This window comes from Heterocephalus glaber, unplaced genomic scaffold, assembly GCF_053883595.1.
Source record: "Heterocephalus glaber isolate CG9 unplaced genomic scaffold, H.glaber_assembly_v1.0 deba00000331, whole genome shotgun sequence".
Lineage (NCBI taxonomy): Eukaryota > Metazoa > Chordata > Mammalia > Rodentia > Bathyergidae > Heterocephalus > Heterocephalus glaber.
In genome coordinates, this window is record NW_028258142.1 from 47481764 (window position 1) to 47494340 (window position 12577).

The 12577-nt window shown below is 36.2% G+C and overlaps 1 protein-coding gene across 1 annotated transcript in view; it reads left to right on the plus strand.

Moving 5' to 3' along the window:
- Positions 1-663: 663 nt before the first annotated feature.
- Positions 664-12577, plus strand: part of Ccdc178 (coiled-coil domain containing 178) — a 386593-nt gene continuing 374679 nt past the window's right edge. The window contains 2 exon segments of the mRNA XM_087188664.1: positions 664-735; positions 998-1088. Coding sequence (XP_087044790.1) covers positions 664-735; positions 998-1088 — 163 coding nt within the window.

Here is a 12577-nt window from a genome sequence, read left to right on the forward strand (position 1 = left end):
AGAAAGGATTATTATTTGAATTGCCTCTTAAAGGAATGGATTTTGCTGACTTAACGTTGGCAAGCAGTTACCTGTTTCCTGTTGCCTGGAAATATTGGTCAGGAAGAGAGTAGGAATCTTTATCCCCACCCTATGATTTTAACCATCTTCAGTTTCCATTCAAGAAGGGAGATGGTGAAAATGGGAAGGGGTCCCAGCAGACAGGGGCGAGGAGAGGGAGGGAAGTACATACAATAAGAGATGGTGTGTACAGGAGCCTAATAACCTCAATGAGTGTAAACATTATTTGTCATAGACTTGAGATAAGAATAATAATAACAAAAATGAAAAAGGGGAGACAGGATTTAGAGATTTTGGGAGAGAGGTGAGTGGGAAGGGGATTAAAACAAGAAACAAGCTGTATTGCGTACATGTACCCACTCCCCAAGATGAAAATAAATTGCATGGACTCCAAAACAAAAGCATACTAACAAAAAGAAAAAGAAAAAAGCAGATGGTGAGAAAAGCGTTGAGACTCAGCAATCTTTCCTTGACGCTTGTTTCTGGTCATAGTAGATATTCACAGAAAGGAAACAAAACTTAGGTAATGTATTTTGTGCCACTTAATATTTTGTGGAGAGGAGCAATGCTTTAAAATTTTGTCAGAAATAGACTCTAAGACAAATGGCTGGAATTCGCTACTTTGCCCCACCTCAACCCTCCAAGAGAAAACATATTCCACAACTCTCCCGAGCAGTTTGTGGAGGTTTCTCCATAGTGAAGTTACCGTGGAAAGAGTAACCAAACCAGGTATCCCCGGGCACTGGGCAATTTGGCAAGGCTAAGTCTCAAACAACAAAAGAAATTTTTGAAAGGGGCTGGGGATGTGGGGATGTAGCTCAGTGCGAAAGCCTCAATCCTTAGGTATCCCCCCCCCACACACACACAGAAGAGCTGCAGATGCGAGGGTCGGTGCACAAATGCAGGGGCACGAGCCAGGCGCTGGGCAACTGTCTAGCCCCTGGGCGTAGTGCGGCCTCCGCGGCCTGCGGTTCACCAAGGTAACAGAGCCAGGGCCTCGGCGACTCCGGGCTTCGCTTGGGGCGCCGGTGAGTCGGCGGGTGGATCTCTTTCCTGGGCGCCCGCTTCTCTGGCTGCCACCTGTGCCGCCCCGCGGAGCAGCCACAGAGGGACGTGGTGCCGCCGGGGTGACACACAGGGGTCGGCCTGGGGTCGGGGTTGCTGTCGCGCCCCGAGTGGACGGGAGGGAAGGCCACCCCTCCGCGAGTTTGGGAACGCTTCCGGGGCTAGGTTAGGGACGCAGAGTCTCCCTCCGCTGGCGGCTCAGCTGAATTCACGCCATCCAGAACTGCTTCCCTTAGGTCTTACTATTCTTTTAAAATAATTATTTCTGCCTTTAATTTGCTTACAAGGCCGCCTTGTGGTAACTCACGTATTATTCTCTTGGACCTGTGCTGATGTCTTCCTTCCATACTGCATTTCTATCTCCCGCAACTATCCGCTCAATCAGCTCAAATACTCTGTGTGAGAGGCTGGAATCTGATTTCTTTATTTACTCTAACCCACCACAAATGAAGCAAGTCGCTCCAGATCCTCCCTCTCCAGACAAGAACGTGGTGCTCAGAGCCGAATTGACCAGTCAAACGCAGCCCCTTCAGACCCTGGACACGTAAGGGTCTCTTTACTCCCAATTCGAAGCATTTTTAAATTTCTTTCTCGACATTCATCCTCTGGTCAATAAATATTTGTGAGTTCACTTGGTATCTTCCCACTCCTCTTTATTGCATGGCCTGTTGTATATTTCTTTGGGCATCTTAACCCAAATGTAACATTCTTGAGGTAATCCAGTCCCCATTTTTTTCTTGAACCTGCTATGGCAATAGGTTTTAGAGTACCACTGACCGAATTTAAAACTCAGACACAAATGGATGACTAATAAGAAGATGCTTCCAACAATCTGTAAAATTTTCCGCTATTTATGTTGGATTATTGACCAGATATTTATATGCGAGGCTAGTACATTTCTGTCTTAGAATATAATACTCTTTATTATATAATTGTATTTTATGGCTTTATCACAAACCTTATATATCTAATTTCTGGACCTGTCAAACATATGAGTGTGATTATCAGTCCCTAGGTGCCGCTCCATTGTGTTGGTGACCTACAACCCAACGTTCTCTCCTTTGCGCCCACCTCAAGTTCAGACTCAGCCAACCTGTGACTACATCCTCTATGTTTCTCTCCTTTTCTGTTCTCTACAGTAGCAAATGCTATCAGCCTACAGTCGCCTTTCTTTTTCCCTTTGGAAATGGACCCCATATTCCCACTTTGGCCTCTTCCTCCAGGTTAAAGTTGTAATTTCCAAGAGCTCTGGACTCACCAAATTCCCAACTTGTACCTAAAGAGAAAATCTGGAAACATCCTGGCCCAGCTAGCTGGTTTACCTGTCCTGAGACCTTTCACTTTGGGACATGGCTGCAGCGATTAGCAACTTTTCAAACCTTGTGAATGGAGTGGAAAACAATTTCTTGAGTGAAAGGAATCCCTTTTTCTTTTAATGGACAATTTATGATAAAAAATAGAAACAATATTTGTCTACTAAGACTTTATCTAGGCATATGGAACTGAAGTTTATTGAGGATATTCCCTGCCAAAATGCTAGATTCTGGAGTCTAGACGAAAGGGAAAAGAAGATATATAATAAGATGGGAAAAATGGAGAGAGTAAGTAGTTGAATTTAGTTGGAGTTGAAAATAGAGGATTGATCATGTTATAAACAGTGGATTATGTCTGTAAGCTGATTGTTACATATCGAGTGCTCATGGCCATAGTGTCCTCACATCTGTTTTCTGCACAATACCAGTAATGAAACATATAGCATCGCATTTTAAAATAGACATTGAACTGTCCATCTCAGTGATAGTTCAGTGGAAATGAGGAGCACCGAAATGAGAATAAACATAGGCTATTTATTCAGAGCTTGATAAAACAAGGAAATCAGCAGCCATGGCTTGGATTGGGCAGAAACCCAAGGGCAGATAGAGGAGTGGGCCAGTTTTGCAGTGAAGGAAAGGAAAGGTGGTTGTTGACAGGGAAAGCTGGAGGCGGGCAAACTGGAAGCAGGCATCCTAGATGATTGATCTGGGAGCTCTTCTGTTTTCTTTGGTTCTAAATTGGAATGGGAGGAGCAAACTCAGGAAAGCTGGCATCTGTTGACACAGTTTTGACTTTTCTGGGATGATTACTGCAGAATTAAAATTTGGCTTTCTGAAGTGGTAGATGCAAGGGTTCTGGATTGCACTTCTATTGTCACATGAGGTCTGGCCACTGTCTCTATGTTCAGTTCTCTTAATACTCATGCAAATTCATCTTCACATTACAAAATGAAAATTTGGGCAGGTTAAGTATTGTTTTTATGAACATCTAATTTGTTAATCAACCTTAGTTCACTGAATTTAAATCACTACTGTTTATTAAGTGCTTATTTTATGCTAGTCACTGGTCTAAACAATCTGCATATATTACCTATTTAATCCTGACTGTGAAGCATGACTATTTTCACCATTTTCCACAGGAAAAGACTGAAACTCAAAGAACATTAAGTACTCTTCCAAAGGTTGTGTAGCTCGTAAGGTGGTCTTGGAATTTAATCCCATGTCTAATAGATTTAAAAGCTATGTTCTTTGGTACTTTGTTAAATTGCCTAGTAACCTTCTGCTTTCTTCACCATCTTGGTCTATTTTATGTCAGGGTATACCTACAATGGTTGTCCTCTAGCCTACTTTTCCGGGTACTTATAGGATGTTGAGGTAGAGATTAGAAGATCTTTTTGCATGGACTGAAGGGATCCAAGCTAGCCTTAGATGCTGGCAACATATTGAATTTAACCATAATCCAGTGAAATGGATGAGATGCCTAGGAATGTTACATCAGAGAGCAAAAGAGTGGTGACCAAATGAAGAAAATGAAAGAACATAATTAAGAGGGTACAGTTTGTATGGAAATCAACTATAAGAATATCGTTGTGCTGATAGTGAACAAGATGTTTGGTAGACAAACTAGACAAGCATTTTTCTTTCTGTTATTTTTTTTGTGGAAATGAGAATATTATTTAATATTTTTCCTAGTGGAAAAAATAAACTGTCCTCAGGAACTGTGATGGTTGGGTCTCAAAGTTATGCTCGTGACACATTCTTTAAAAAGGTTTGCAAATCTTGGTTATATTAGTTCATATTAATTATGTGATGATCACCTGCTTAAATATTTGTTCCTTGTAGAATTCAGTTTGCTCAGTGTATGCTCTCAGAACAGCATTATTATAGGCAGAGAATATAGCAAACCCCAGAAACAACAGAAAGATGTGCACAGAAAAGATCCAATGATTTACACAACCACTGATGGTGCATATGTGAAGCATCAATGTAGCAGGAAACTCAAATCAGGTTTTGGTGGAGGTTTCTTGCATTGATCTCTTCAGAGAGGCATATTCTAGCTACATGACCAGTCTGAACTTTCAACGTTCCCTCCACTCAAATTAATGCAATTACCAATCTAATTACAATTACTAAACGACACTGGCTGGTACATCTTGCTCTGAAACAACACAAGGGTCCGTACTCACACACCATCATTGATCTGTAGTTTATGCATCTCACAGCTCTGGGCAAGGGTCAATAGCTCTGGAGATGAACCACATCATCACTCCCTCAAATTAAAACTTTGGAGGTACTCTTGTCTACATAGTCTGACAATTCTGTTCAAGCATACAACATTTGACGGGAATTATGGATTCCAAGAAAAAAATACGTAATTTCTGTATTCCATGTTGCACCAAGAAAAATTTCTCTCCAATCTAAAAAGAATACTTTAAAATAAACTCATAACAAAAGAATACTTTTATATTTAGAGAATTTGTCATTATTGTACGCTATTTAGGCTCACTCTTGTCCAGTGACTTGATCACAGTGTCAATATATTCAATGCACTCTAAGTGCTTAATTAATATATGGAAGTAAGAATGGCACTGAACAGAAAAATACATATAATATATATAGATTATATAAAATATTTATTGGAAATAAATATTGCTAAATTCTTTTTCTGCAAACTAAAATAGTTATGCAGTACTTACATGGTGATATTGTGTATTATAAACAACATTATATATAGTCATATATATGTGATATCAGAAAAAATTATCATGGTATAAAGTAAACAATTTAATGAATTATGTTATTATTTTCTTTTTATCTTATAGCTGTGAGTCTGCACATCTGTGTATGTTGGGGAATATATATTAGAGTTGGAAAAAAATTAAGTGAGGATAAGAATAAATATGAATTAATGAAAAAATAGCACTGGATAATGAAATTTGATGCCTGAAATGTTAAAAATTGAGGGAAAGTTTTGAAAGTTTAACTCAGTGGGAAAGAATATTTTAATCATTTTTCTTGTCTTCCTCTTCCCCCTCTTCCATGTAGACTCTGAAGTAGCAAATATGAGTAGAAATGTCAAAGTGGCTTATGATAGTCACAGCCATTTCAGATCCCACTATATACCCCTGAAGTATGGTGATGATGAACTCTTGCTTGTTTCTTGGACTGATGTAATATTCATTATCTCCTCTCCACCATCTCTTTTATATCTTCTTGGTATCTCCGTTACTTTCAAATTTATTAATTTTTTGCAATTCAGTAAGACAATATCATAGAAGACCCAATATCATATCCCTCTAGCTCTAGACAATCCCATCAAACTCTGTCATTCATTGTAACTGGATCTTTGTAGTGTGCTAGAGAATTTGCATCAGTATGACAGCATTTATAGCCATGCTAATTTAGATTAGTTAGAAAATATTATGCAAGAGATCATGTATTAAAATGATACCAGTAGGGTTCAAATATGTAGTATAAAGTGTATTTCTTTGCCCACTAATTTGAACATTTCCATAGAAAATGGCTATAAGAAGCTCTGGGCATAATTTCTTTGTAATAAATTCCCAATGCTGCTTATTGCTTCTGATTTTCTTATTCTCCAGATGGCTAAACATTTGCACTCTATTTGTCTGTTATTTCACTAAGTGCAGATTTCTTACTAGGTACTATTTTTTATTTATTTTTATTTATATTTTTGGCTTGTTTTGCAGCAAACAAAACCTGTTTTCCTTAACTGACAATTTAAGAACAATAGGAAATTAGTGGGAAGCTTAATTTTCCAGTCCAATTTAATATTTCTCAAGTGCTGTATTGTTGGATGGATTTTGGTTTCTATATTGAACATTAATAATTCAAAGCAATTAGTACTTAAATTTTATAATTTCTAGAAAAATATACTAAATATTTCTCACAATGTTATCTTTTATAAATCATAGTAGTTTAAAAAGAACGTAAATCTTTATATTTAAGAATAATTCAGTAATACCATCATAAGTAAGGATGTTACTTTTTCCTGCAGCACAAAAAGCTTATTTGTGATAGCTGTTCTGATTTTCTTAATAATATGCATAGGAAAGTTTACCTTTCTGTAAAGATAAGGTACTGCTATGGAATTATTGGCCAGTTGTGGAGTGGGAAGATCTTTAGCTGCATTACTGTTTATAATGAAACATGTAACAGGAAACTTCAGCATTTTATTAAATTTTCTAAACTAACAGCTTGAAGCTATAGGTAGAGAACATAAAGCATCAATGTCAAACTTCACCTGATTCTTTCTTTTCTGATTAGGTTTAGTATCATGTTTCCCTCCTCTTTAGATATCTCACTAGGTTCTGGCAAAGAACAGAAGAGGAGAAATGCAGAGGGACTAGGAAGTTGGCGCAGGGCAGCAGAGCACTGCCTGGTTTTAATTTAGTTCTTGAAGACCTCTAGGAGGAAAAGGCACCAGGACCTTTGGCTGAGGTCGAATTTAATGGAGAGTTAGACTTTCCATTTTGATTAAACTTTAATTTGGGAACTCCTACAAATTAGAATGCTTCCTGTTTTAGCAACATGTGCTTTATATTAATTCAGTAGTTCCCATTTTGAGGAAGATCATTTAGGGGCTCTGGATGCACAAAAATCTAAATCACTCTGGAGACTCTGAGCCAATGTATGGGTATCTTTTCACAAAAGTAGAAACATCAGCCCTAAGTAACCATTCTCAATAGTATGTTAGAAGCAGCCTTGTGGGAAAACTCAAAATTCCTCTCAGTTTATCCAGCCTTTCAACCCTACAAGGACTTTAGATAAAGGACTAGAAGAATAAAATGTGATGACTTAGAAGGATAAACACTTCTTGATGGGTACTGTTAAAATTTCTAAACTAATGTTAAACATTAAATCATTTATTTTTTATTCTATAAATATAACTTTGGAATAGGTGTTTTATCTATCTTTCTGATTAAAGCAGTTATTGAATCTCCAGAAAATTCATTTTGTATATTTTAATACCACTTCAATAAATGTAACTGAGTTTTCAACATTCAGTTCTTCAATAGGCAGTAGACTTGAAAAAATTGAAGGCAGGTGCTTGATGATATCTTTAAGAAAAGTATTTTAATTGGTGGACAAATGCATGTAATTTACCAAGATATTTTCTATACTTCCTTTTGCTAAGCATAAGTATTTCAAGATAGAACAGGATACAGAAAATGCTTCCCCCATTAGTAGGTTCAGTACTTCTTCCATTAAGTTACTGGATGTACTTCTCAAAAGATATTTATTTATTGCTGAGGGGGTCTAGAGTTCATAAAATTAGAAGGAAGAGACCTTACAGGTTTATGGGCCTAGAAGTAGTGTATTGAGGAGTGTGTGTGTGTGTGTGTGTGTGCGTCTGTGTGTGTGTGTGTGTGCATGTGGAAGGCGTGAAAGATTAGTACTAAATTACAGAAATACTGGAGAAATATATTACTACCTTCCTTAAGTAAACTCATAGTTTCCTTAGAAAAATTCTGCTAAAATATATAGTTAAGTTCAACTTCCAATATACTGCTACTGGTATAGAAAGCCTACACACAGATTCGTGTAACGAATCCACCCTTTGAAATTTTTCTCGAAGTCAGTAGTCTTGGTCTCACTTCTGCCTCTGCCCCAGCCTTATACCCAATCAAACCATTCTTTTTTTGCCAAATTTATTGGGGCCTTTGCCTCTGTCAAGTGTAGTCCCTGTCTCCACCTAGCACCCTCTTGCCATGTGTTCTGTCATGAAACTACCAGTCTTCTTATGAACTTCTCAAGTTACTCGGTTGGCTTGACCCTACCAGGAGCAGAGGTGTGGATGGGAGTCCTTACACCTGTGATAGACACTAAGTGCACCCAGCAGTCATCCCCCTGAAATCTGGTCACCTCCTCTGTTGCTGCCACAGCCTCCTTGGGCTCACTGACCTCTTTCATCACCAGATCTTGGGGAATACTTCTGCCTACTGACTGAACAGCCTTATTCCTGTCCAGGATGTGGCAGGAGTTAAAGATCAAAGAGATTTCAGATCATTTCTGGTTTTCTCTAGGCCCATCCACTTGAGACAAACAACTACAAAGATTTAGATTAAAATGGCAGTGGGTGAGTTGGGGGACCAGAGGCAAATTAATATTTATATATATTATATATATGATAGATAGATAGATAGATAGATAGATAGATATTTTAACAAGCATGCTGTTATTTGGAGTAAGGAGAGTGCATTTTGATTACTCAGGAACCTAACACTAAGGGTAGTTCCTAACTGGAGTACTTACATCACTTGCAGTAACGAGAATAGTGTGACTTTGTACATGAAAATTTGTATTATAATTGCTATGTCTTCATTTTAGTATGTAGTAGAAAATACATTATTAAAATGTGAATGAGGATATCTTGGTTTGAATAATACCACTGATAGTATGTTAACACAGTAAAAACTGTGATGGTGATATACAGATGACGAGACATGAAATAATGGGGATATACCTTGTTTCTGTAAAATATCCTGTTTTTAAATTCAAAAAAATAGTGTTTATAATTGAGAATGTGTGTACTTTAAGTATTCCAAGGAAAATGTGAAGGTTTTTACTACACGTTGTAATCATTTCTTCTAATTCCATTTCAATTAGGCTTCCATATTAAAAATTGATCAGGATACATATTATTCTTAATTAAAACTGATACTGCCACAAAGGTTTTACTATACAGGAAGTTCTTTTAGCTTTCAACACAGAGAAAATTTCCCAACATATAAATGGCTTGTTTTCCTTATTCTGTTACTATGTTGAAAGTATACATTTTACTTATGTGGACTTGATTTTTTTGTTTTGAGGACAGTGAGTCATTTAAGCCATTTCTATTTCATATTAATTATTGTTCCAGCTCATTTTTAAACAATTATGGTTTTAAGGTTCTGATTGATACTTTTGGTCAGTTAATCAATTTAATAGTGAAAACCTCTGTTTGCCCAGATTAGAATATACTGTGTAAAAGTTCTAAAATTGCAATGGCTTACCCAAACAAAGGACTTTTCTGATGCTATCACAGTGATGCAGGCAAGGTACCTTTCTTTGGTGTGTCTGATGCAAGCCATGCTCCAGAGATCCAGCTTCTGACATGGTAGCTGCACCATATGGAGCACATGACTACCAAAGTTGGAAGGGGGAAAGAAGGAAAGGAGAAAAGAGCTGCAAGAGCAGACAGAACATCTTTGAGATCAAGATTGATTCTCTTTCCAATGGCCAAAACTCCAGTTATGTTGCCTGAAACTGTTTTCAAGGGAGAGGTTGGCAAATATAGTTTCTCCATGAGCCCAGGAAGAAAAAAAATGTGTGATGAACACATGCTATTGTCTTTACCACAATCTCGGTACACACTTCAGAATAATTAAGATACAAAAATGTTTAATCAAAAGTACTTCATGGTACTTTTCATATATTTGCTACTGAGAGGCTATACATTGTTGTAAAAATTATGTCTGAGAATAAATAGGGAATTCCAAATAGGTTTATTATGTTTAGGTTTAGTAGCTATTAGAATTGTTTTTTTATTTTAGCAAAGCTGGTTTTTTTTGTTTTTTTGTTTTTTTTTTAAATATTTTTTTTTGGTACCAGGGATTGAACTTGGGTCCTTGCGCTTGCAAGGCAAGCGACGGAACCACTGAGCTAAATCCCTGGCCCAGCAAGGCTGTTTTTGATTTTGCAGAGAAAGCTAATCGTTTTGGCATATAATTTTATGAAGTATAGGTCTACGGAAGTGATTACAGTTAAGTCCAATTTATGAATCAATATTGTCTCATAGTAGCTATGCTTTATCATGTGTCATAATTATCTAAACATATACTAAATGTGCATTGATAACAAAAAGTTTTTTATCTTAGGTGGGAGAGAAAATGATTTTATAGCAAGAAGGTACTTATCTTTTTCTACTGAATGGCTGAATAATGGCATGTATAAACTACTTCTAAAAGCAACACAATCTCAAGTTTAAGCCTACTTTTGTCAAACGATAGCGTCTCTGTTTGGTTTCCCAGGTTGCAAATTTTCTATGTCCTTATTTTGAATGAGGAGTGAAGATTTACAACATGGTTACCTAAATAGGTAGAATTTACAGATGAGATAGATCTTTCTTTGCATTTGCTATTTCATGTGGGTAGTTACCTGAACTAAAAGAAGTCCTTTAAAAAATATGTAATCCTTTCTTAAAGACAAATGTATCCTATTTATTTTATATATTATTTTCTTTCCTTTATAGGACTCAGGTAATATATTCATTCACAAACTAAATGTTATTGCTCATGTGTTACTGCTTTGTAGTTTGCACGTCTTTCCTACATTTTACTCTGCAATAGCTCAACTCTGTTCTCTCTGTTACTTTACTGTATTCTGATTTCTGCGAAAAAATTTTCATATTGTTATTGGTCACTAAAGACCCAACATTTTTTTATTCTCTCTCTTTCTCTCTCTCTCTCTCTCTTTCTCGTGTGTAAGGATGACCAGCTCTAGGTCATTTGTTCATGTTTTCTATTTGAATATTATATTTTTTTCTTTCTAGTGTTTCTAACGATATATTAAGGCCCAAATGCTTTGTATTCATATTTCAGGTATCTTTTCCTGGTTTGTGTGATTTTTAAAAATAGCTGAACTGCTTCATATTTTTATGGAAGCAAAGCTATAAATTATTTTGTTTTTGGTGTAATGCTCAGAGAGGCCTTTCTCATTTTATTTCTGTAAAAATAATTGTATCTAGTTGTGTCTTTTTCTTTTAAATTTGAGCTTTTAAATCTGTTTAACTCTCAAAATTAATTCCATATTTCAAGCAGAGACTTTGTAATCATTTTCTCTCATTTCATTCAACGAGGCTTGCATATTAAAATTTGATTGGGAAATGCTACACATGTTATTCTTAATTAAAACTTTTACTGCCACAGTAGCATATTAAGGGTTCTGAGAACTCTTTTCCTATTTTCATTTCGTCCCAGGGATGCTGGTTATAATCTTCCTCACTCCCTGATCTCTGTAGCAAGTATATTGAAGACACACACTGGGCTGAATCTGTGTTTGCCATTTCCCAGCTGCAGAGTCATAGAGTCATAGCAAGTGGTTCCCCTCAGTGCTTTGAGGTCACCTTTGCAGAATAGGGCCCATGAGTTTAGGTGAGGAGTAGATAAACATGTGGTATGTTTTAAGTACAACTATCATTTTTGTTTTGCTTGGGTCAAAAAGCTCTGGATATTTCATGAGTTTGTAATATCTCCCAATAAATGAAAACTTCTGGAGGGCAAAGGTTATGTCTTAGCTTTTTCTTGCATGTCCTAAAATATCTAGCAGAAATACACAGAAGTGTTCAAGAAACTGCTTTTTATGCTCTAAGAAAAGTAGAACTGAAAGGCACATTTATTGAGGAGCAAAAGTGGTATAATACAATGGCAATATTTTCTAATGGTCAAAGTTATTTCTTACATGAGAATTTGTAAACTTCAAGTTTATAATAATGTGTTATTTTACATTTGAGATGAAAAGCAATTATTAAAAATGAACAACTTAATATTTTATATTTTGCCAGAAAATGTAAATGATTCTTGGTATACTTAGCTGTAAAATTGTTTGATGTAACTCAGAGGTGAAATAATAATTTAATATATGATATTGACCTATGAAATAATTTAACAGCATAAAAGCTTATTTGAATTGCTTGTGATTCTTTAAGTCTCAAGTAATTACCAGAAGGTGAAAGGCTCAGACTTTTCTTGACAAATTGTGAATACAATATGAGATATCTTTGTGAATATTTGTAGAAGCTGACTCTTTCCCTGCTAATTTGATTTGTATGAGAAAGATGATATTTAATCTTTCTAAAGATGTGCTTGGCTTTAGCAAAACCATGAGATGTAGTACTTACTGCATCTTAACTCTAATCTGTTGGATGTAATACAGACATAAAAAAAGTCAATAGAACTTCAAGAAAGGAGTGATTAGGAAACATAGTGATAGAGTTTAAAGATTTATAAAAGAAATTATTATGTGTAAGAAAGATGTGGACTTGCCCATGTTTTATGATTTTTCTTTACTATTTTGCCTATTTTCAACATTGTCATAAAATAATCAATTACTATATAATAAAAATAGATTATTAGAAA